Below are 26,752 nucleotides of genomic sequence, written 5' to 3' on the forward strand. Positions count from 1 at the left end.
ATTACGACACTGTGAAATGACTCAGGGGATCATAGATCAATTCTGTATCATCCCACACCCACTTTACACTCATCCCACTTCGTTCTTCCTGCATTCCCATCAATTCACGGCACAGTAGCCTCGTGGTTAGCCATCGGGGTTCAATTCCAGCTGCTGTCTCTAGGGAGTTTGAGTGTTCTTACTGTGACCACGTGGGTTTCCTACAGGTATTCCGGTTTTCTCAGCGTTAGGGTTAGCGTTAGTGAGCTGTGGACAGGCCTGCGTTGGTGCCGGAAAGCAGGCTGCTCCCAGCACATTCCTTGGACTGTGTCAGTCATTGGCTCAAACGAAGCATTGCAATGGACGTGTGACAAAGATTAGATTGCCCAATGTCACGTTGCAAGCTGATCTTTGATCTTTAACTCCCCCCACCCCCAAATTCTACCACTTACCAATGCTCTTGGGGCAACCTGCAGCGTTCAGCTCACCCACGAACATGCAGATCATTGAGGTGTGGAAGGAAAGTGGAGTATCCGAAAGAAACGCACGCAGTCTCAGAGAGAGTTAAAACTCCGCGCAGAGAACACTGGAGGTGAGGATTGAACAGCAGTTGTTGGAGCCATTTACTTTGGAGGAAACAAAACCAAATCCTGAAGAGACAGAAAAATAAATTTTTTTATAACTGAAGGGAATACTCAGCTGGTTGGACAGCATCTGTGGTGAGAGACCCAGAGTTAACAATGAGAACCATCCATCAAACTTTGATAGGCAGAGAGTTAAAGAGAGGTCATAGGAATTACAGAAGGAGAAGAAAAAAGTCCTGATGAAGGGTCTCAGGCCAAAATGTCAACACTTTAATTCCTTTCCCATAGACGCTGTCTGACCTGCTCAGTTCCTCCAGCATTGTGTGTGTGTTATTCAGGATTTCCAGCATTTTTTAAATTTCTTGCATTTATGAAGAAAACAAAAGAGTATGAAAAGGTGAAAGACAGGTGTAAACAACAAAAGGAATGATTTCATGGAGCAAATGTGACAACCAAAATCTAAATGGTTAAATTGGTTTAGTATTGCCACATGCACTGAGGTTAAAAGAAAAGCTTTGTTTTGCATGCCATACTTATGTGATAAGTTCTTCAGGCCTGCGTAGGGTGCCAGAGAGCGTTGGGCTCTTGGGCTGTTACAGCACCTGAAATGGTTAATTGTTGTTCAATGAGAGTTGTTAAGTGTTTAGAGTTCATTGTGTTCTTCTCGAGCAACTCACTCCTTGTAATGTGGTCCCCTGATGCTTTCTGTTTAAGCTTGTTAAGCTTATTTTGCTAGGCTGAGGGATTTAGTGTTACTTGTATTATTTAAGCGGATGCCCCATTAGCGCTAATCACAAGGTCCTACCTTTGAGAATGTTGCTTCTCGCGGTGTTGCTCAGCCGAGCCACAGATGTTCTTTTGGGATTACTATGAATAAAATCTGGTCGCCATCTCTACATTAGAGTCTGTCTTTCCTCCGCACTTGGGTTCTGATATTGCCAGCACGCATCGTGACAACGTATAGATCATTTCATCACACGGGTGCATCAAAATAATACTGTACAAGGGAAAAGCAATACAGAACGCAGAATATACAGTAGTGTTCCAAGTATACATAAATTTAAGTAGCAGAACCAGAATCTGATCTGGAAGTGTGTGTCACTTCCAACTGGAAAATGCCATGTTGTTGCTCATGCTTGCTTTGAGCTCCATTACGTAAAACAATAAGAAAGCGAAGCTAGACGTGGTCATTCATTGGGTGTGCTGGGTCGCACCCTTCACTGTGTGTTTCACTGAGCATGTGATAGATAAATCTGAAGAGGACGTTTCCTATAGTGGAGGAGTTTAGGACCAGAGGGCGCAACCTCAGGATTGTGGGGCATCTACTTAGAACAGAGATAAGGAGGTACTTCTTTAGCCAGAGGGTGGTGAATCTGTGGAATTCATTGCCGGACAGCTGTGGAGGCCAAGTCATTGGGTGTATTTAAAGCAGAGGTTGATAGGTTCTTGATTAGTCAGGGTGTCAAAGGTTATGGGGAGAAGGCAGGAGAATGGTACTGAGGCGGGTAATAAATCAGCCTTGACGGAATGGCACAGTAGACACAATGGGCCAAATGGCCTAATTCTGTTCCTTTGTCTTATGGTCTTACGGTCGCAGACCCCCTGGCTTCCACAGCCATTCAGTACTCTATTATCCCTAAAGTAACCCTTGCCTCACCTTGTCAGACAGATTTCTTTTGTCCTATTCTTCCCCCCACCAGTCACTTGGGAATTTCAAACTAATTTATGTTCTCTCTTACCCCAGACAAGAAAGACAAAAAAGGTCTTTGACCTGAAATGTCTTCTTTTCCGCAGATGCTGTCAGACACGCTGTGTGTTTCTAGCATTCATTGTTATTGTTGGGAAAGTCAGGTTGTCTGGTTGTTCTCGAACAAGGTTTACATCATGATCAAGGATCCTGGGATTATACAGGCTACATACAGTGTTAGTGATGAATTGGCCCTCAGTTTATCTCACCTGCCTTCACTCTTAACCAATGAAGCCGAATAGTTAATAATTTGAGTTCATAGTTCGTTGTTCATGATGACTGATGAGATCAGTAGAGCTGCTGCTTCACAGTGCCAGATATTCCAGTTCAACCCATAACATCATAAGATACAGGAGCAGAATTAGGCCATTTGGCCCATCGAGCCTGTTCCACCATTTCATCATGGCTGATCTATTTCCCTCTCAGCCTCAATCTCCCACCTTCTCCCACTAACCCTTCATGCCCTGACTGACAAAAATCTATCAATCTCTGCCTTAAATACACTCAATAACTTAGCCTCCACAGCCATGAAATCCACAGTTTCTCCACTCTCTGGCTGAAGAAATTCCTCCTCATTTCTGTTCTAAATGGTTGTCCCTCTATTCTGAGGCTGTCCTCTCTGATCCTGGACTCCCCAAATATAGGAAACATCTTCTCAACATCCACTCTATCAAGGCCTTTCAACATTTGATAGGCTTCACTGAGATTCCCCCCTCATTCCTCTGAATTCCAGGGAGTACAGCCCCAGAACCATCAATTGTACCTCATATGGCAAACCTTTCATTACCACAATCATTTTGGTGAATGTCCTCTGAACCTTCCCCAATGTCAGCACATCCTTTCTTAGATAAGAGCCCAGAAACTGCTCACAATACTCCAAGTGAGGCCTCGCCAGTGCCTTATAAAACCTCAACATTACATCCTTGCTTTTACACCCTGCCCACACGTTCTCCCCGTGAAACCCACGCATTTCCTTCAGATGCTCTGGTCTCTTCCCACATGCCGAAGACGTGTGGATTGGAAAGTTAATCGATTACTGTAAATTAGCCCTAGTGTGCGGAGTGGAAGAGTCTGGGGGAGGTTGATAAGAATATGGGGAGGATAAAATGGGGTTAGTACAGATGGCCAGCATAGTGGCAGTGGTTTGAAGGGCACTGCAGGTATCCATGACCATATGATGCTGGCATTCAGCCGGGCCTTTGACGCCGAGCTCTGTGGTGATCGGCTTGATCTGAGTTACTCAGTAATTCTCGCTATCCCCTCCCCTAACCCCTCAACCCCTTCCCCAACCTCTCCCCATCCCTTCCCTGATCCTCTTCATTCCCCGATCCTACCTATTTCCCTTAATACCTCCACTCACAAAACTACCCCTGCTCTTCAGACCTCCTTCACAACTGTGAAGAAAAGACGTGCGGGATTTTTATTTTTCCCTCTGCCGTTACCTGGTGCTTGAATGAAAGTCAATTTCGGCTGCTCATCAGTTTCTGCTGGCTGGTGGTTGCCGTTGGAATGGAAACGCTGGAAAATCTCAGCAGGCCAGGCAGCACCTATGGAAAAAGGAACAGTCAATGTTTCAGGTCGAAGACCCTCCATCGGGCCAATTCTGATTTTCCAGCCCCTTCTGCTTTTATTTCAGGTTTCCAGCCAGTGCGCTCAGTTTGATTTTCAGTCACAGCGCTGGGAGCAGCCTGACACCTGGTGACGGATCCGGTGTACTGCAGGAACATGAAGTTCCGTACAGTCCGGGGAGAGTGGAAACTTATCAACTTCGTCAGCAGCTTCTAAATGAACTCAGGCAGTGTATATACGGCAAGGTTCTGGTGGAGAAGCTCATCTGTTTTAGTGAGCCATGCACAAAGTTTGTACCTTGGTGGATTTTACAATTGATCTGAATTTGAATTGTGCGGCGGGGTAGCAGTGGTTAGCTTTACCCAATTACAGTGCCAATGATCAGTGCTCAGGGTTCAACTCCCACCCCTGTCTGTTAGGAGATTTTACGTTCTCTCTGTGACTGGGTCGATTTCCTCCAGGTGCTCTGGTTTCCTCCCACATTCCACAATAATACGGGTTAGTTTGAAAGTACAACGTTGGCAGATAGATGCAGATGCCCTCAGCACATATCCAGACTGTGGTGGTTGTTGATGCAAAACAACACATTTCACCGTGTTTCGATGTATATGTGACAAAACTGATCTGCAGTATCTTTCTTTATGTTTACTGTTGACAATAACCCCGCATTCTGCAATATTAAGAATTAAGTGTTCTACTGGAGGAAAAGGGTGTTAAACAAAACTCCATTTGAGGGGCTGGTTGCAACCCAGTATAAATATCCCTCCATTAGGTTCTAATACTTTGTTTTTACTGATGAAAAAGAAATAATATAAATAGAGATAGTATCTCAAGTTTTTTCTTCCTTTAATTTAAATAATAGAGTGCAGAAAAGATTCACAAGGGTGTTCAAAGTTCAAAGTAAATGTATTTTGTTATCAAAGTGCATATATGTCACTGTTTGCAACCCTGATGTTCATTTTCTTGTGGTGTAGTCAATAAATCTAATAACCAAAATGGAATCAATGCAAGACTGCACCAACAGGGAGGACAACCAGTATGCATAGAACAGCAAACTGTGCAAATACCAAAAGAAAGAAAATAAATAAGTAATAAGAATAAATAAATAAGCAATAAATATCGAGAGCATGAGGTGAAATTGAGTCCATAGGTTGCGGGAACACTTCAGTGATGAGGCAAGTGAAGTTGAGTGAAGTTATCCCCTTTGGTTCAGGAGCCTGATGGTTGAGGGGTTCCCGAACATGGTGGTGTGAGTCCTGAGGCTCCTGTACTTTCTTCCTGATGGCGGCAGCGAGATGTGGTCAGAGTCCTTGATGATGGCGGCTGCTTTCCTGTGTCATCACTCTGCGTAGACGTGCTCTATGGTGGGGATCGCTTTACCCGGCATGCATTGGGCCTATTCCACTACTTTTTTATAGGATTTTCTGTTCAAGGGCATTGGTTTTTCCATACCAGGCTGTGCTGTAGCCAGTCAGTATACTTTCCAACACACGTCTGTAAAGCTTGTCAAAATTTTAGATGTCATGCCGAATCTTCGCAAACTCCTGAGGAAGTAGAGGTGCTGCCGTGATTTTTTTCATAACTGCACTTAGCGGTCCTCTGAAATAATAACACCGTGGAATTCAAAGTTGCCAAACCCCCAGTGAGGACCATCTCATGCGTCTCCCACTTGCTCCTCCTGAAATCAATAATCAGCTCTTTGGTCATACTGACATCGAGTGAGAGCTTCTTGTTGTGTCATCACTCAGCAGATTTTCATTGTCCCTCCTATATGCTGATTCATCACCACCTTTGATTCAGCCTACGACCTCATCCTGTTGCCAGGACTTGGGGCTAAGTTATAGGGAACAGTTGTTCAGGTTACGACTTTATACTTTGAAGTGTAGGAAACTCAGAGGTGATCTTACAGAGATGTATAAAAATCACAAGCAGCATAGATAAGTTGAGTGGGCTCAGTCTTTTCCCAGGGCTGGGGAATCAAGAACTAGGGTGCATTAGTTTAAAGTGAGAGAGGAAAGACTTAATAAGAACAAAATTTTATTTACACCAAGAGTGGTAGGTATGTGGAATGAGCTGCCAGAGGAGGTGGGTGAGGCAGGTACAATGATAACTTTTATAAAACAGTTGGACAGATACATGGATAGGAAAGGTTTAGATGTATAAGGGTCAAACCCTGGCAAAAGAGATTAACTTTGTTCAGCATGGTCCAGTTGGGCTGAAGTGCCTGTTTCTATGCTGTATAACTCTTTGACTCTATAAACACACTCTGCAGGAAAATCATGCTTATAACTTAAGAAAAGTCGCATTCATATAGCTCCTTTCACAACCCCACAAAAGCTTTGAAGTCAACTCATTGAACTCACCATTCTGATATGAATGATGTAATAGCCAACACAGTCATGACATGTACCACAAACAGCAATGAGCAGTAGATAATCTGTTTGCTGGTGACAGTAAGTCGGAACAGAACTCATGATCTTCTGTACAATGCCATATAGTGTCTATTATGCCCTTTGCAAAGCCAGACTGGGCTTCAGTTCGAGGAGTCCTGAGATCTAACAGCTTCTTCATTATCATTCTGTATTTCGATGCTCATATTTCTGGGGGAAAGACTTATATTTCAGAGACAAGTATACGAGCACCTGGTCTTACCTTGTAGCAAACCCAACAGCTTAAAAACTAAACACATACAGTAGGCACTCAATTTTCATTTGTATTTCATGCATAATTGGAAATTATGCCAGTGATCAGTTTCACACACTAATTGACATCCAAAATTTACCTTAACATGGCTGATGTTACCGCTGCATCAGTCACCCAATTAAATTAATTGTAGATATAAAAGCTGAAGAGGTTGGAAGAACACAGCAAGTCATGCCATATCTGTAGGCAGAGAAACAGTTAATGTTTTATAAGACCATAACCCATATGACCTAGAGATGCTAATATCTGGCTCATCCTCTAGTCCAGGGGTCCCCAACATCTTTATGCCATGGACCCCTGGCATTAACTGAGGGGTCCATGGACCCCAGGTAGGGAACCCCTGCTAGTCACTAGTTCATCGTCATTAAATACATCAAGACGGTAAAAAAGGGGCTGTCCTTACGAACTCTCAAGAATGAGACACAAGTGCACTTGCTGAAATGTGGTGGAGGAAGCAGCTGGAGGAACTCAGAGGGTCGAGCTGCATCTGTGCAGGGTAAAGGAATTGTCCATGTTTCATTCCCAATAAGACCATAAGACATAGGAGCAAAATTAGCCCATTCGGCTACATCTTTATTCAAACATGGCTGATTTATTGTACATCTCAATCCCTTTTTCTTGCCTTCTCCCTTTAACCTTTGACATCTTTACTAATCAAGACCCTATCCATCTCCTCTTTAAATAATTCCACACATTCACTGCCCGCTGGCTAAAGAAATTCCTCATCTCTATTCTAAAGGGATGCCCTTGTATTCTGAGGCTGTGCCCTTCAGTCCAGTTCCTTGGGTATTGAGGGGGAATTGTCAACTCTCAAACTCTGAACACAGAAAGCTTTAAAATACCGCTTTCCGTTTCTGCTCCAAGAAGCAGGCGAATAGAGTTGAGAGGGATTGTAAATCAGCCATGATGGAATGGCGGAGCAGACTTGAGATGATTAGCCTAATTCTGCTCCTATGTCTTATGGTCTTATGTTCTGATCTCTGTCCAAGTCCCTCTCGAGCTTACAGTAATGCCTCCAACCCTCCTTCACCATTTCCCATCTCCTTGTCCCTCTCTCGCCCATTGCCTCCCTCTGGTGCTCCTCCCCGCCCCTTTCTTATTTCTTCCATGGCCTTCTGTCTCTTTCACCGATCAACTTCCTAGCTTGTTGCTTCACCCCCCCCTTCCAAATTTCACCTATTGCCTGGTGTTTTTCTCTCTCCCCTACCCCCACCGTTAAAATCTACTTCTCAGCTTTTTCTCTCCAGTCCTGCCAAAAGGTTTCGGCCCAAAACGTCGACTGTTCTTTATTTCCATGGATGCTGCCTGGCCTGCTGTGTTCCTGCAGCATTTTGTGTGTGTATAAACAGGTGACATTTTGGGCCAAGGTACTCCCGATGAAGAGAGTCTTATAAATACTCTTATAAATGCTGAATATCAGCTTGGAAAGCAGGGTCAAACACTTAGGGCCGAGACAAATAGAAATTTTGTTATGCAGAGTATTGTGAATCTTTGGCATTTCCTGACTCAGAGAGTTGTGTAGCCTCTATCACAGGGAATATCCAAGGCCAATAACAATAAATTAGGAATTGGATGCTGAAAGCGGGACCTGAGCTTTACGTTCAGCCGTGGTTTTAGTGGGGCAGATTCCTACCTCTGTGAATCTATTTTTGATTCTGTTGGTGGACCTCGAAAGGTAGCTGAAGTTCCCCAACCATATCACAGCCACCACCCTGCGACCCAACATTGTCCTTGTGTCTGAGTCTACCAAGCGCGTGGTGAGGCTGGAGCCGACAGTCCCATGGGAAGATCGCTTGGACGAGGCCTTTAAGAGGAAGCTCTCCAAGTACGCAGGACTGGTCAGCAACTGCCAGCAGGCTGGATGGAGAGCGAGGTGTCTCCCAGTGGAAGGTGGATGTAGGGGATTCGCAGCCTGCTCCTTAGCCAGAGCCTTCAGCAATTTGGGCATCGAGGGAGAGAGGAAGAGGAGAGCCATCCACAGTACCACTGATGCGGCAGAGAGGGCCTCAAGGTGGCTGTGGCTCAAGAGAGGGGAGCCATGGAGTCATGTGTAGCTAGCCATCTGGACACAAGCTGGGGTCTGATCAGCCCCGGCTGGGTCACCTGGAGGAGGGTGTATGATGTTGAAAGACCCAAAACACCCGATGATTCCAGGAACATCACTGAAGATGTGTCCAGAGGCGTCAGTAGATGTATGTGCACAGATGCTCTCAATATGACAGCTCCAGAGAGTTAATCACTTATTTGCTGCCGTAGTTCCTACAATGGGCCCTGTACTTTAAAAGGACCAGCAGTTCTGAAGTAATTTCTCACCAACAATATGAAAAAAGGCAGTTCCCTTACTGGTCTCTGTAACTAATCTGTAGCATGCACAACAGGAAGAATGCACATGACAGGGTTTATTCCATTCTGCAGTGTTGCACTCACTAGGCCGAGTGGCATGGGAGACTATCAAGTCAAGATTCATTTGCTGAATGTTCATATTGGCATTACAATTTACACTGAATAAACACTGGAAGATCCAACTCAATGTCTTTTAGTTTCCGCTTCATGTAAGGCAAAAGGCCAGAAATATCCGTGCAGGATAGATAGCAGGAATTTGATAGTTAGGTTGCCTCCTCCTGTTAAAACTGATAACGATTGTAATAACTACTAGTTAAATATACTGTAACATCCAAAGTGGCTTCATCGTGGTGTACAGGATTGTCGGAAGCAAAAGCAACAGGAGTATTCAGTACATCACATCAAACTTCTATTTTGCTAAAGACCTTTTTCAGAGAATCTATCATTAATCGTTAGGAAACACATGTGATTAGTTTATCAGGCTGCCTTGGATATTGGGAGCCATTTATAAGTGAACTATTAAGTTAAAACATTATTTTTTTCCCACACCTTACTTTCATCCTAAATAACTACAAATTGCTTTGAGCATGAGATGTGCTCAGCTGCTTTCCATCGAGATTTTCACACTTCAGCTCGAATGATGTATCAGGAGCCCTTGAGAACACATCACCTTTGAACACTGAACAAGCAGCTTTCCTTTACTCATCCCCAGTGAAGTGGCACATTTGTGGAAAGCCTTCACGTTCCTGACACATTGAACTTCCCAGATACAGCAAATAGCAGAATGATCTCTGAGTGAAATGCCTCAGACAGACGGAAAACACATTAAAGGCTGTAGAGTCTTTGCAAGTGGCATCATCCATCACATCCACAAGAGGTCAAGGGACCGTTGGGAAATGATGCCCCGTGTTCATCGGCCACATCAAATCTACCACTGAGAAATGACTAAAAGTTCAATGACGGTGTGTAACATTTTCATATGAAATGTATTTTCAGTCAGGCCACTAAGGGTGAGATAGTTTTGTGAAAATGCAAAATCTATCAGCAAGCATCTTGCTTTATAAAGTTTAAAACTGAAAATCAAAGGGGTACAGATGCTGGAGATCTGAAATTAATAAAGAACATTTCAAAATACTCAGCAGGGCACAGCATTACTTGTTCTCAACTTTTCCAAAACCCGCAATACCTTTTTCCTGTAGGAGTCAATGCATCCAAACATACTTTGAGGAAAATGATGTCTCTATTAGAAAAAGAAAATGACAGAGCCACCAGAAACAGAGAAAGGGAAAGAAGATTCGGATGGTGTGCTGGGCAAAAAGGCCTCTGTGACTGTACCTCCCTGTCCCAGAGTGTGACTGTACCTCCCTGTCTCAGAGTGTGACTGTACCTCCCTGTCCCAGAGTGTGACTGTACCTCCCAGCCCCAGAGGGTGACTGTACCTCCCTGTCTCAGAGTGTGACTGTACCTCCCAGCCCCAGAGTGTGACTGTACCTCCCTGTCTCCGAGTGTGACTGTACCTCCCTGTCCCAGAGTGTGACTGGACCACCCAGCCCCAGAGTGTGACTGTACCTCCCTGTCTCAGAGTGTGACTGTACCTCCCTGTCTCAGAGTGTGACTGTACCTCCCTGTCCCACAGTGTGACTGTACCTCCCTGTCTCAGAGTGTGACTGTACCTCCCTGTCCCAGAGTGTGACTGTACCTCCCAGCCCCAGAGGGTGACTGTACCTCCCTGTCTCAGAGTGTGACTGTACCTCCCAGCCCCAGAGTGTGACTGTACCTCCCTGTCTCCGAGTGTGACTGTACCTCCCTGTCCCAGAGTGTGACTGGACCACCCAGCCCCAGAGTGTGACTGTACCTCCCTGTCTCAGAGTGTGACTGTACCTCCCTGTCTCAGAGTGTGACTGTACCTCCCTGTCCCACAGTGTGACTGTACCTCCCTGTCTCAGAGTGTGACTGTACCACCCAGCCCCAGAGTGTGACTGTACCTCCCAGCCCAGAGTGTGACTGTACCTCCCTGTCTCAGAGTGTGACTGTACCTCCCTGTCCCAGAGTGTGACTGTACCTCCCAGCCCCAGAGTGTGACTGTACCTCCCTGTCCCAGAGTGTGACTGTACCTCCCAGCCCCAGAGTGTGACTGTACCTCCCTGTCCCAGAGTGTGACTGTACCTCCCAGCCCCAGAGTGTGACTGTACCTCCCTGTCTCAGAGTGTGACTGTACCTCCCTGTCTCAGAGTGTGACTGTACCACCCAGCCCCAGAGTGTGACTGTACCTCCCAGCCCCAGAGTGTGACTGTACCTCCCTGTCTCAGAGTGTGACTGTACCTCCCTGTCCCAGAGTGTGACTGTACCTCCCAGCCCCAGAGTGTGCAAGGACAGAGTGTGATTTACTGGTCCAGACAGTGCAAGGGTGAGAAGTGTGTGACTGTACTTTTTTCCATAGATGCTGCCTGACCTGCTGAGTTCCTCCAGCACTTTATGTGTGTTGCTTGGATCTCCAGCATCTGCAGATGTTCTCTTCTTCACCCCACAAAGTTGTTTTGAACTAATTAACTTGATGATACAGGCAGTCCCCGAGTTACGAACGTCTGACTTACGGACAACTCGTACTTACGAACCGAAGAAGGAGACTGCCGTCCGCCATTTTAAGTCGTTACCGTTGACACTGTGTTGAGTGTTCAACTTTGTATTTGGCTTAAATTTTTCTTAGTAAGATTAACCCTGACACCACCTCCACCACCCCCCCCACCCCCCGCCCCATTCCGGTCGGATGGTGGCGCAGTGAGATCAGTGCTGGGCTCAAGAACGGCGGTTTGATCCAGTGACAGCCCGCTCCCGTGCCGGGTTGACGTCGATCCAGTGACTCCCGTACCATCCGTGCTGGGTTGATGTCGAGCTCACAACTTGACCTCCTAAAAAAAAAACCCAGCCACCTCCAGTTTAAATTCCCACGTGGAATATTGTGGAGGATCAAATACCCAAACCCAGCACAGCCCCCACTTGTCCCATTTAGCCTGTCTCAGTGCGGTGGTCCTTTGGACCCGGCGGACCCCGGGACCCGCCGCCCGCAGTGTTTCTGTTCCGTTGACGGGAAGTGATCGCGATTGAAAATAAAGTGGAAATAATAAAGCATTTGGAAAGAGGGGAAACACCATCGGTCATTGGAAAAGCGTTAGGCTACAGTCAGTCAACGATCAGAACAATTTTAAAGGATAACAGATAAAGTGAGAATAATGGAGCATGTGAAACGCCCTGCCCCGATGAAAGCTACAATTATTACTATGCAACACAGTGTTTTAATTATTGGAATACATACGTTTCTTAAGTGTTTTATATGCATAGAAAGGTAAAATATATACTATATACTAAGACAAACGTTTGATGAACTGATGCTAAATAATACCGGATGTACTTGTTCCGACTTACGTACAAATCGGACTTAAAGACGGACTTAGGAACAGAACTCATACGTAACCTGTGGACTGCCTGTACCTGGTGAAAGTAATCCCTGCTGCCAGCACGTAGGCCGCATCACTCTATTCCCCACACGTTCATCTTCAGCCTCACAGCCCTTCTACTGTACCTGGCTCTGGCTGTGCTTTCCAGTCTTCCATTACTCACTGTGTTCAAAGAACCTGGCTCCCACCTCCTCTTTCAACTTTTCCCCGCTCACCTTAAACGCATGCTCTCTGGTGCTAGACATCTCAGCCCTGAGGAAAGGATGCCAGCCTATTTATTCCTCGAACAGGTCACCCCTCAGACTCCGGCAGCCCCTGTTTACCCGGCCTCTCCACATTGCTCATTCTCTCACATCGACACAGCATCCAGGCAAACATCTTCTGCAGCTCCTCCAGAACTTCCACAGCCTTCCTTTTAGGGGAACAACTAAATGCAGTACTCATGATGGGCCCTAACCAGGGTTTTACTAATGCCTGACTCTTCAAAGTTCAAATTTCAAAGTAAATTTATTGTCAAAGTATGTATGTGTCTGCACATACTACCCTGAGATTCATTATCTTGTGGGCATTTACAGTAGAATAAAGAAATACAATAGAATCAATGAAAAGAAAGACTGGAAAGCAACCAATGTGCAAAAGAAGACAAACAGTGCAAATAAAATAATAACGAAATACAGTATTCTGCAAAAGTCTTAGGCATATCTATATATAGCTAGGGCGTCTAAGGCTTTTGCACAGTACTGTAGTGATTTTACGTATTGAACTGTACTGCTGCCGCAAAGAAAGAAAAAGCAAACTCCATGACATGTGTGAGTGATAATAAACCTGATTCTGATACGGGTCTCCATTGCAGACTGAGAGTGGGAAGGGGGCAGGGAGAGGGGATTCATGATTGTGAAAAGGGGAAGGGAGAAGGGAGGGAACTGGAAGCACCAGAGAGACATTCTGTAATGAACAATAAACCAATTGTTTGGAATCAGATCACCTCATCTGGTGTCTCAGGGCTGGGTGAGTCTGCACCCACCGCCCCGTTCCATGTTGACATATACTGCACTGTGCAGATGTCTTATTGGCTTATGCACCCTAGCTATATACGAGGAGTGATTGATAAGTTTGTGGCCTAGGGTAGAAGGAGATGAGTTATCCAGCTCTCGTTACATGCACATGTAGTTCAACTCTTCAAGTGATTATGCAGCAAGTTTGAAGTTAATAAGTCATCGGGGTGATTGATAAGTTCATGGCCTAGGGTAGAAGGAGATGAGTTATCCACTTCAAACTTTCTGCATAATCACTCAAAGAGTTGAACTGCGTGTGCATTTAACGAGAGCTGTATAACTCATCTCCTTCTACCTTAGGCCACAAACTTATCAATCACCCCTGCTGTGGAGGTCCAAGATCTGTATGCTTCACGACTGCTGGACTAAGTGTGTAAATGTAGGAGGGGACTATGTTGAAAAATAAATGTGCTAGGTTTTCTAAAATCGACTCCTTCTACCTTAGGCCATGAACCTATCAATCATCTCTCTCACAGATATATATATATATATACACACACACACACACCCCTAAGACTTTTACATGGTACTGTAGATAGATAAATAATTAATAAATAAATACACAAATAGCTAGCTAGTTAAATAAATAAATAATACTGAGAACATGTATTGTAGAGTCATTGAAAGTTATTCCATAGGTTGTGAAATTATCCATGCTGGTTCAGAAGCCTGATGGTTGAAAAGGTGAGGGGTTGATGCTGGGACACGGTACCACAACCAGTTAAAGCAAGTGTTCTGTATGCCCACTTGTTGGGGTCCGGTCCGGAGCCCGCCTTCCTGGTCTTGCTCCGGTCCGTGAGCTCCAGGCTCCGGGCCTTGCAGCCAGCCCTCCTGTCACACAGAGCCATTGGATCATATTGGCTTAGGAGGTACACCTGTTGCCTATTAGGGGGCAGGTGTTTATAAGGGGCTCAGGGTCTGAGCCTCGTTTTGGGGTCGTCCTACTCCGAAGCTGGTTTAACCCGCTCTGTACCTGGACCGCCAGCTCTGAATCCTGTCTGTATCCTGTTCAGCCCTGGTTGCCACCCTGCTCGGAATCCTGTTCTGCCCTGGTTGCTGGACTGTTCTGTATATGCTCTATCCGGTTGGTCTTGTTCCCCTGCTTCTCTCCTGTGCGTTGGTCCCGCTGTTACGCCTTATTCTCCTTGCTTGCGCTGCCATGCTGTCGGTTACCTTTCCCAATTTACCAGTGATTCACGGTAGTCCTGCTGTTCACCCTGGACCCAGCTTCTTTCTGATCCCTTGCCTCTCGTCCCTTGCCTCCAGTCCGGCCAGACTGCCGCTGCCCGGCGGGGGTTCTGCCGCTTCCTATCCGTTACCTCCATCGGACAGGTCCGGCCGGATTGCCACTGGCCAGCAGGGGTTTCTGCCCTTTCCACCTATTGCTCCCTAAGGGTTGTGCCCTGCACCTGCCCAGGTGTCTGCAACTGGCCCAGGCCTCTGTGTTTTCCGCCTGGGAGGTGACCCTGCCCGGGATCCATGCAGCCCGCCATGAGGAATCCTCCTGCCTCGTCCGAACTCTGGGATCCTCCCGCCTCGTCCAAACCTGCCTTACCCCTCACATGCCATGGCATCCCCATCCTGTCCTACCCCTAGTACTTCAGTGTCTGCGTCCTGCATTTGGGTCCAATCCTGCCCCCGTTCCTGACACCACTGTACAGCTTGTCACAGAGGACAGTGCATGACTTAAAGTACCATCCAGACTCAGAGTGTCTAAGGACCCGCTGTACTGTCTAATGCAAAAATGTGTAAGGGCAGGGAGTGACCAATTGCATTACCCAGTCCCAGAGCGGCCAGGCTAAAGAACATCATTGTGCTCCAGTTATATATAATCTTGGAGGTAAAATGTACTTCGCGGAGTCAGTGAGCAGTTGAATCCTGTCATTTTTAGTGACTCATTATTGGGGATTGTAACAGCACCACCGCTCAGACATTTCAACCTTTTGGACGCATTCAGTCCATTTCTGACACCACAATTTCTCATGATAACTAGGAGACAATCAGACCTTGTTCAGGAAACTTTGGGCTGTTGTTTGCTGATGAGTTCAACCTTTCAAATTCATAATCTTGCAATCAGTGCTATTGTATTCACCTAATGCCAGTAGATATGCCCTCTGCAGAGAGAGATCGAAACAGAAGAATGGAGACATCAGGAAAATGGATTGCATTCTGATGATCAGTTGACAGGCACTTGTGCAGGGTTGGTTTCTGATGTTCCTTTACATAAAGAAATTCTTTAAAACAAAACAATGAATGGTGAATTTAACTGTGCTGCAAATCAGATATCCCTTGTGGATAAAAGGAAAATATCACTTATTTTCATTTCAGCTTTATGTTTTGCTTTGACTTATGGAGATATGACATTCTGTGGTTTGTTTTAATGGGTCACTTGCGGGAAGGAATTTATGTTCTCCACATGGCACAAGAGTGATCAATAAATTATGACATCAGGCTTGAACAAAAATTCCCAAGATAGCCCAAGCACTACCCTGCCATTAATTGTACGCCCTTGGCCCAATTCATCAATCCTGAGGCCAGATTGATGGGTGTATTTGTTCCAACAATTCAACCTTGCATTCTGTTGGAGCAACCCTGTAATGTAGCATGGTTCAAAGTGAGAAGGTGTTGTTTCTTAGCTGCACAGCTGTGGGTCTGAACCCTGAACTGTTCGTCACTCAGTATTTCACATATTAATTTCAGCAAACAACATGCGTCCGAGGCCTCCACCATTCACAATCTGCTGCTAGTATCTGCTCGGGGTGAAGATTTATCCCCCAGACATATCAAGAACTGATGCAGACTTCACCAGCGTTAGATTTTTCAGAATGAAAACAGTTTGCATTTATTTCTTTAACGTGACACGAAGTCTGAAATACCCCTATGTTAAATCAGAGAATTAATAATCAGAAGATCAAAGTTCGAAGTAAATTTATTATCAAAGTATGTACATGTCACCATATACTACCCAGAGATCCATTTCTTGCTGGTATTCACACTAAATACAAAGAAGCACAACAGAATCAATGAAAAGCCACACATGGCAAGGATGGATAAGCAACCAAAGTGCAAACGCAAATCAGAAGAAGGGAAAAATACTAATAAATAAACAATAGATATCGAGAACATGAGTTGTAGAGTAATGAAAAGTGAGTCTATAGGTTATGAAACCAGTTCAGTGATGAGGTGAGAGAAGTTATCCTCTTTGGTTCAAGAGCCTGATGATTGTCCATTTAGAACAGAGATGCAGAGAAATTACTTTAGTCAGAGGGTGATAAATCTGTGGAACTTGTTGCCACCAGTGGCTGTGGAGGACAAGTCATTGGGTGCATTTAAGGCAGAGGTAGATAGGTTCTTGATTAGCCAGGGCATCAAAGGGTATGGGGAGAAAGCAGGGGAGTGGGGATAACTGAAAGAATTGCATCAGCCCATGATTGAATGGCGGAGCAGACTCAATGGGCTGAATGGCCTACTTCTGCTCCTATATCTTAGGTCTTATGGTCTTATGATTGAAGGGTGGTAACTGTTCTGAAACTTGGTGGGGTGGGACTTGAGGCTTCTGCACCTGCTTCGTGATGGCAGCAGTAAGGAGAGAGCGTGGCCTGGGTGGTGGCAGGCCCTGATGATGGGTGGAGGCAGTCCCTGATGACGGGTGGTGGCAGTCCCTGATGACGGGTGGTGGCAGGCCCTGATGACGGGTGGTGGCAGTCCCTGATGACGGGTGGTGCTTTCCTGCGACGGTGTTTTGTGTAGATGTGCTCAGCGTTGGGGAGGGCTTTACCTGTGATGGACTGGGGTGTACTTTTTGTGGGATTCTTTGTTCACGGGCATTAGTGTTCCCATACTAGGTATGATGCAACCAGGCAGTATATTCTCCACCACACATCAAGAGAAGTTTGTCAAAGTTTTAGATAATGTGCCAAATCTGCGTAAGCCCCCAGGAAAGTAGAGGCACTGCCATGTCTTCTTTGTAATGCCACTTACTCAATGGACCCAGATATATCCTCTGAAGTGATAATGCCGAGGAATTTAGAGTTGCTGACTCTCTTCACCTCTGATCTCCTGAGCTGATTCTGAACTTCAGAAAGAGTAAGTTGAAGAAACACAAACCAATCCTCATAGAGGGATCAGAAGTGGAGAGAGAGAAAGCAGTTTCAAATTCCTGGGTGTCAATACCCCAGAGGATCGAACCTGGTCCCAACATATTGATGGAGCTATAAAGAAGGCAAGACAGCAGTTATATTCCATTAGGAGTTTGAGGAGATTTGGTTTGTCACCTAAAACACTCGAGAACTTTTACAGCTGAAATGTTGAAAGCATTCTGACTGGCTGCATTACTATCTCGTATGGGGTTGGTGGAGTGGCTACTGCACAGGTTACTATTAGCAAGGGGGTACAGAAGCCTGAAGTCACACACTCAGCAATTCAGGAACAGCTTCTTTTCCTCAACACATGTCAGCGATATTAAACCTGATTCTGACTCTACTGGCTCATGGACCACCGGCTTCTTTCCTCCTGTAGCCAATAATCAGCTCTTTTGTCTTGCTGACATTGAGCGAGAGGTTGTTGTGGTGGCCCCACTCAAACAGATTTTCAATCCCCCTCCTAAAAGCTGATTTATCACCACCTTTGATTCGGCCTCGACAGTGGTGTGGTCAGCAAACTTAAACACGTAATCGGAGCTGTATTTAGCCTCGCAGTCATAGGTAGAAGGCGGGCAGGACAAGGAACTAAGCACAGCACGCAGCCTTGTGGAGCACCAGTGCTGATGGTGGTTGTGGAGGAGACGTTGTTGCTGATCTGAACTGAACTAAAATGAGCAATTTAGGGCCAGAGTTGCATAGTGTTAAATTACTGGACTAGCAACCAGCATTCTGAATCATTGAACTCTAGACTAAATGTTCAAATACCATCTGGAGTGGCTGTAAAGTTGTTTTTTGTTAAATAGTGACTCGGATATAAGATGTTCTTACTATGCCTGGATGAGGTGGTTGACTCTTAAGACACGCAGAGACATTCACGGCTTGTGAGTAAAGGAACACAGGCCCAGATCATCTTCTTGAAAGACCAGTCTGGTTTATTTCATGTCCTCCTTGTATTGCAGTGACCAGGACTGCACACAATCCTCTAGCTGTGACCAAGGTAGGGTGTACAACACTTCAGCATGACCTCTGTTCTGGTTCAAAAGAAGGCAAGTAGCTTATGTCATAAACTTGAGAAATCCTGCAGATTCTGGAAATCCAAAACAACACACATGCACAAAATGCTTGAGGAACTCAGCAGATCAGGCAGCATCTGTGGAAAAGAGTGAACAGTCCACGTTTCAGGGTGAGCCCAAGACTGAAGAGGAAGGGGAAAGATGGCAGAATGAAAAGGCGGGGGAAGGAAAGTAGGGTAGCTAGAAGGTGATTGGTGAACTGGAGAGGAAGGAACATGATAGGAGAGGAGAGTGGACCATATGAGAAAGGGAACAAGGGACCCAAGGGGAGGTGATAGGCAGGTGAGAAGAGGTAAGAGGCCAGATAGGGGAACTGGAAAGGAGAGGAGGGGGAGGGAATTTTTTTAACTGGAAGGAAAAATCAATATTCATACCATCAGGCTGGAGGATACCCAGATGGAATATGTTTGTTCCTCCACCCTGAGGGTGGCCTCATCTTGGCACAAGAGGAGGCCATGGATGGACATGCCAGAACTGGAATGGGAATGGGAATTAAAAAGTTGAACCACTAGGAAACTCTGCTTTTGGCGGATGGAGCAGATGGTGCTCGGTGAAGCAGTCCCCCAATTTACGACGGGTCTCACCAGTGTAGAGGAGGCTGCATCGGGAACACCAAACACAATAGACAGCCCACTGCAGAGTCGCAGGTGAAATGTTGCTTCACCTGGAAGGACTGTTTGGGGCCCTGAATGGAGGTGAGGGAGGAGGTGAATGGGCAGGTGTGGCACTTTGGCTCCTGCGCTTTCTCAACAACCTAATCCATCTGTCAGCATACTCTTCAAGGTCAACTCTACCTTTACGTTACCTGGTATCCCACCAATTCGTTTTATTCTCCAGTTTCGATGGTGGCGTTTCATCTAGGGTTTCCGCAGGTTATATCTTTTCGGGATGAATGGCAAGGTCGCCACATTACCAAAAACATGTGATCCTTCTAATTGGAGCCGTGTAGAAATACGGAGGTTTCGTTCTACCCTTGGGTGAAATTGCCAGGACCTGTTTGGATAGAGGCTTCACATCCTGGCCAACCCTGTTTTCCACTGAAGTGTATGGACAGTCAGAACCTTAGACCTTGAGGTGCAGCTCAGACAGACTTCAAAGGGTGCAGGCAATGGAGATGTGGACAGTGATGGCGTAACAGACCAGATAGGATGAAGCAGGAATGGGATGGAGCAAATGCACAACTTACCCAAGGGAGGCACAGCAGTAGTGACAGCAGTGACTGGAAGAGGGCCGAGCAATATGAAGTGATGCAAGCTGACGAGCCAGCGCACCAGCCAAGTTAGAGGGAATGCCGTGGGGCAAGAGGATAGCAGGCAGTGGGGAGAAGGGCAGAGGGGCCAGGATGATCTGGAGTGGCCCTGACAAATTGGGCACAAGATGGATACGAATCAGATCTGGAAGGGTGATGTTGGAGTAGAGATCAAACGGACTGGAAAGGCACCTGGTTGATGGAGCTCAGGCAGCATAGAGAGGACCTGAGAGTGTGGTGTTAGAGCGGACCTGAAAGTTTGAGGGACCAGTGCACTGTGTAGGGTGAAGCTGGAGCTGGGATGCACAGACTGAGGGGACAACGAATCCAGGAGTACACAACAGTAATTGTCCACAGGCAGAAGCAGGGTGACTGCAAGTGGACCTGGCAGAGTGAAACAGAAACGATGAGGGCAAGTAGGGTTAACATAGAACAGTACATCACAGTGCAGGTCCTTCAGTCCACAGTGCTGAGCCGACTTTTTAAACCTTCTCCAAGATCAGTTTCACCTTTCCCTCCTGCATAGCCCTTCACCTTTCTTTCATCCATGTGCCTATCCAAGAGTTTCTTAAATGTCCCTCATATATCTGCCCCTCCCACCACTCATGGCAGGGTGTTCCATACACCCGCTATTCTCTGTGTAAAGAATCCACCTAAAATTATGTATGCCCTCTCATATCAGCCATTTGCTCACTGGAAAAAGGTGCTGGCTGTCCACTCTGTCAGTATTGCCTCTTATCATATAATCTACAGTGCAGTGTAGATAATCACTATGGGGGCATAAACGTGGCAGGCTGAGGGACCTGGTTAAGTGATGATTAAAAAGGGAAAAAATGTAGGTGGTGAAGGCCATCTTTCTTCGTATGTCCTTACAAGACAATCTCATTCTGCAACTCAGTCTCCCTATATTCCCAGCATCTTGGCCTAGATTCTTCTCCCTGTCTGCATACCATGGGTAATTTACAATGGCCAATTAACCCACCAGCTTGCTCCTCTCAGGATGAAGCCAGAGCACCAGGTTAAAGCCCATGCAATCATAGATGTAAGATGCATGTTCCACACAGGAGAACTCCAGAGGCTGAGATTAAACCCAGGTAGCTGGAGATGTGAGACAGTAACTCTACTAACTACACCACTATGTCACCCCTTGAGCCTGATATGTATTTAATAAGATCATTCCATAGTCAGAAGGAATTAATTGGGCTGTGCACTTGATTACTAACTTGCATAGTTCAGTACAATGTTGTGGGCCAACAGGCCTATTCCTATCTGTACTGTTCTATGCTTATCATGTCAGGTCTCCTCCCTCACCATCTGTCACTGCCTTTAGGGAAACAGTCAGTGTAGTTTTCCAATTTCTTAAAGACTTATTTTTTCTCTGTCTGCAGATCCTGAGTGGTGTGCGGATGATGGAAAGTACCAGTGTCCTTCACAACTTGATCTCTGAGGAGGAAATGGGAGAAAGCACGTCCAAGGATTCACTGGGGAATATCTCAGTGGAGACCAATTCTACCAGCTGCACCATAGGGGGAAGGCATGACTATATCTTCCTTATGATCCCCATCATATACACCATCATCTTTGTTGTGGGAGTACTGGGAAACAGCATGGTGATGATAGTTATTTATTGCTACCTGAAATTGACAACAGTTGCCAATATTTTCCTGCTGAACCTTGCCCTGGCTGACCTGATCTTTGTGATCACCTTGCCCTTCTGGGCAGCCTACACAGCTATGAGGTACCACTGGACTTTCGGAAACTTCCTGTGCAAGACCAGCGCCACTGTCGTGCTGCTGAACATGAACGCCAGCATCTTCCTCATCACCTGCCTGAGCATGGACCGCTACCTCGCCATTGTGCACCCCATGAAGGCGAGGACCAGGCGCACCCTGGTCCACGCTTGGGTCGCCTGCATCGGGGTCTGGTTCCTTGCTGGCTTTGCCAGCCTGCCCGCCACATTCTTCCGCAGCACGTCCCACTACGACAGCTGGAATCGAACTATTTGCGCTTTCAATTACCCGAAGGACCACAAGAAGCAGTGGATATTTGGCATGGCACTACTGAAGACCCTCCTGGGGTTTCTAATCCCACTCTTCATCATCCTGATTTGCTATTCCCTAATCATCAAGAGCTTGGTGCAGACGTACCAGATTAGACGAAACAAGCCAACAAGCAACGAAGCGTTTAAGCTCATCATTGCCGTCGTCGTGTCATTCGTTTTGTGCTGGCTTCCATTCCAAGTCTTCACATTCTTGGACGTGCTCTCCCGCTTGGGGATCATCAAGAACTGCCGCATCCCTGAAATTGTCGACACCTCGATCCCCTTCACCATCTGCATGGCTTACTTCAACAGTTGCCTCAACCCCATCCTCTATGGCTTTGTGGGCCACAACTTCAGAGAGAAGCTCTTCCTGTTCCTGAGGTGCATACCTCCCGAGATCAAGCCCCACCCGAGTCTGTCAACGAAACTGAGCTCATTGTCGTACCGAACCATCGAATCGCTGACAAAGCAAATGGACATCTCGAGTGCAGTGTAAGCTATCTTTCTAGTTTGCCAGCATTCCCACGCATGTTTAAATTTCATCACAGATCTTCGGTGAGCTTGGACTGATTGCAAAGCATCACAGTGCTTCGCAATAGAAAACTGTGGTTCTGTCCCTAGATTCACACTTGTATATAAAACTTCGGCAAGTGAAAACAGGAGCCTCTTCAACTTGAACTTGAGCAGCTTGAGCAAGGAGAAGCAGGAATGTATGTAGCCCACAAAGCAAGATGATATGAAATTCCCGAGTTCAGAGCTGTTGCAGGTTCAAGTCCACCAGAATGGATTAGACCATATTTTCAAATGAGGTTTTATGACGGGAAAATGGATGTTTGTTCTCTTTGAAACAGCACCTCTCAGAACCTGACCTCCATCACGGCAATGGAGGAAACATCAGTCACGTGAAACGCTCAGCTCCTGCTAGTTTGCTTCCAAGTCACACACAGACTTGGAAATCCCCATTCCTGATGAAGGGTCTCGGCCCGAAACGCTGGCTACTCTTTTCTCACGGATGCTGCCTGACCTGCTGAGTTCTTCCAGCGTCGTGTACGTATTCTTTGATCCACAGCATCTGCAGTTGTATTTTTGTGTTCAGACTTGGAAACGTGCTCCTTTTCCTTTATCATCACCGGTTCTAAATTCTGGGACTCCCTTTGAAAGAGGACTGTGGCAGAACGTTTGTCAGAAGTTCAAGCAGGAATTTGCTACCAACTTCTCAAGGGCAATTGGGTTCCAAATGCCCTCAGCTCTAAAGTATATAAATTGTCCTATCTATCTAGATGAATGATAATTCTGTCAGACCTCCACCAGCTCCACTTTACTGAGACTCAAGTTCATGGAATGAAGCAGGGTTCACCCAACCAATATGATGGCAGGATTCCAATATTGATTCCTTGGTGCTAATCAGCAGAACCATCACAGTCTCCAACCTGGGACAATGCTTCATTCAGTCTATTCTTCTCACAGCACCATTTCAACAGAAAGGACAGTTTCTGCTCCTGAATTGCTGGCAACCACATAGGAAGAACCAACCTGGTCTGCGCTTCATCCTAATGATCATTCATAGGTCTTGAGATTGCATCACTGAGCAGATGGTGAAATGGGATTACAAGTGTCCTGTCCTCTGATTTCTCCAAAGTATGTTGCTATCACAGACTAAAACTCGGTGAGGAAAGGTATAGAGCTTCATCACCATTTTCCAACTAGAAGAGCACATAGAGAGAAAGCTGGGTATGAGATTATGACTTGGGTTTTGATGTTCCTTTAGTTTGCTTTGAAGCTCATCACAACCAGTGACAATTAATGTATACTTACACTACACCTTTAACAATATATTGACATTGCAGTTTGATTCTCAGGTGAACTGGTAGAACACTACACTGCATAAGGTGTATTTTTACTTATTTTCTTACCACATACAAGTAGATGGAAACCAGTAAACCCATTAATTTCGTACCAGCCCTCAAAGCACGCAATCTATTCTCTGATATATACCCGTCAGCTCTCCCTCGTTTTCCAACAACTCACTCACTATGAGGTCAATTTCCAGCTGCCAACTAACCTGCCAACTTACCTATCCCTGGAATGCGGGAGAAAACCGGAGCAAATGAGGGACAACACTTCGTGCAGTGTACTCAATGGTTTGGATGGCTTTACTTGTAAGTGCATTTTCAAAACTGATGACTGAGCTTGGCTAATATGCATTATAAGAGACCATTCAGCCCACTTCTCTGAGCCTGCATGCTCAAAAGATACATGTTTGTGCAATTCAAACCTAGTATCCCATGGCACTCAAAGAATATCATTCTTCACAGAAATCAGAGGAAAATTGGATCAGGGTTGCCGAAGGCATCAGGTTTTCTCTTCTTTCTTCCCTTTGATTTCTTGGCTGGTCTCATCCTTCCCCTTTCCTCCCCTTTCCTGCAAAACCCACCCCTCACCCCCACACACCCGCATACCTTGCTCTGTCGCGCAAGGGAAGTTCATATCCAGGGTCGGAGAGCTTTCATGTGCAGGTCAGGTCTCCGAGCCACAGTCTTTGGGAGTCAATCCCAGTGAAGAACTAATAGTGTGCTCAGTTCTGGTCACCTCATGATATGAAGGATATGGATGCTTTACACAGGAAACGGGAGATTTACCAGGATGGTGCTTGGATTAGAAAGCATGTTTTATAAGGATAGCTGGGGGATTTTCTCTTTGGACTGAAGGAGAATTGAGAGGTGACTTTACAGAGGTGTACAAGATGTTAAGAGGGATAGAATGAGTAGACAGCCAGAGACTTTTTTCCATGGTGGAACTGACTAAAACAAATACAATGGGTATGATTTTTAGATGATTGGAGGAAAGTATAAGGAGGATGAGAGATGAAGGGTTTTTTTTCTACACAGTGAGTGGTGGGTGCATGGAACCTACTGTTAGGGATGGCAGTGGAGACAGATACATTAAGAACTCCTAGATAGGCACATGGATGATAGAAAAATGGAGGGCTATTTGGGAGGGAAGATTTAGATTGGTCTTAGAGTAAATTAAAATGCCAGCACAACATTATGGGCCAAAGGGCTTGTAATAGAACACCAAATATTGCAGCAGTGTGACAGGACTTCCAGTCCACCATATCTCTGATCGCCATGAGACTAAATTAAACTCATCCCATCTACCTGCACATGATCCCTGTTTGTTCACATTACTGTCTTATCTGCTTCCACCACTTCCCCTGGGAAAGCTTGTTCCAGGCACCTTCCACTCTTCCTGTAGAAATGTGAGAAATCTCCTTTACGCTTTCCCTTTCTCTCTTTAAAGCTGTGCCCGCTGGTGTTTGATGTTTCCACCCTATGAAGAGGACTGACTTTCCGCGTATAACACTTGCATGACCAGTGACTGTGAATAAGTGATAAAGAAAACAAGATTTGCATGTGATACTGTCAATCACTGTATTTATAAGGGGAAAAAACAGGGTCAAATGTGGACCATTTGCCTACTCAGTCCCGCTTTGCCATTTACTACTGATCATCCAGCTCAATGCTATATTCCCACTCTCTTCCCTTGCAGCTGGATGCCCTTCACATTGTTAGAACATGTCGATGTGTTTACTCTAAAGACTCTGTGTTTGGGAATTCCTCCCAAAAAACTTTAAAGGAAGACTTACAGCATGTAATTTTATGATCTTCACCCCATGAAACTTTTTTTTCACTACAGCACTGCCTGCCATTTTGTAAGCTTTCAGCTGTTGGCATTGTACAGTGTCGGAGTATTTGATCATTTCTCATGTCTGGTTCGATTTGGTATTGCCTTTTGTAAGCATACGGCTTGTAAATAAAATATTCCTTCAATTATCACCATTTATATTGAATAAAGCTATTTCAATGTGCTATGACAGTGGGATGCCTCCATTTTTGAGTAATGTGCCACATATCGGTGGAAAGACCTTGCACAAATCCACCAAATGTCATAACTTATTCAATGACACAGCGTACTTGAGACAGTGAAATCCTCCCTGAAGGGAAAACCTGACATCGCCGTAGCATTCAAGTGCAGAGAGAGCTCCCGCAGCCAGAAATGAGATGAATGAACATATCATCTAACATTGTCAATGTAAATATCAGAGCGGGAAACCCAGAGAGCACCCTTCTGTGTGTCAGCTATGTAGAAGATCATGCACTCAATTCCATTCAAGCATATAGAGCTGGGCTGATACTTCTCTACATGGATTGGCCGCGGATTCTTTTACCCTGGAGCATGAGTGGCTGAGGGTAACCTAAAAGTGGTTTATAAAATCATGAGGGGCAGAGTTAAGGTCAGTGGCCCCACCTCCTGGGCTAGGGGAATCTAAAAGTAGAGGGCACAGGTTAAATGTGAGAGGGGAAAGACTTAAGAGGGATCTGAGGGGCAACTTTTTCACTCAGAGAGTGGTGGGCACACAGGCGATCTGCCAGCGGAAGCAGTGTGGCCGGGTACAGTTACAACGTTTAGACAGGTACATGGATAGGAATGGGTCAGAGGGACATCGATCGAGGAAATTGTCATGTTTCGTAACTTTGAAACATTAAACTAATTCAATGGAAGACATGGGAGTCTGAAATGTGAGTTTACTTTAAGTGAGGCTCACACACATCATGTGGTAGTGTGGTGAATTATGAAATCACATCTTTTTACAAATAACCCATAATGAATTATTTAAATGAACAGGAATGCTTAATCAAACAATATATTTAGAAGATTACTCAAATATTACTGAAATATTAAAAACACAACAGAAGTTGTGCAGGCAGGTACAGTTGCAAAGTTTAGACAGGTACAGAGATAGGAATGGGT

At 45.6% G+C, this 26,752-nt stretch overlaps 1 protein-coding gene across 2 annotated transcripts in view; it reads left to right on the plus strand.

The window, feature by feature from the left end:
* Window positions 1-25,774, plus strand: part of agtr1a (angiotensin II receptor, type 1a) — a 39,574-nt gene extending 13,800 nt beyond the window's left edge. Inside the window, exons 1-2 of one of the 2 annotated variants that reach the window (XM_073041555.1) lie at window positions 18,472-18,574; window positions 21,288-25,774. In XM_073041555.1, the coding sequence (XP_072897656.1) occupies window positions 21,306-22,436 (1,131 nt within the window). In that variant the 5' untranslated portion in view covers window positions 18,472-18,574; window positions 21,288-21,305 and the 3' untranslated portion in view covers window positions 22,437-25,774. Of the gene's footprint in view, window positions 1-18,471; window positions 18,575-21,287 lie in introns of those variants that run through there. The other variant, XM_073041553.1, reaches the window with a different exon arrangement.
* The last annotated feature ends 978 nt before the right edge of the window (window positions 25,775-26,752 follow it).

This window comes from Hemitrygon akajei, chromosome 3 (assembly GCF_048418815.1).
Source record: "Hemitrygon akajei chromosome 3, sHemAka1.3, whole genome shotgun sequence".
Lineage (NCBI taxonomy): Eukaryota > Metazoa > Chordata > Chondrichthyes > Myliobatiformes > Dasyatidae > Hemitrygon > Hemitrygon akajei.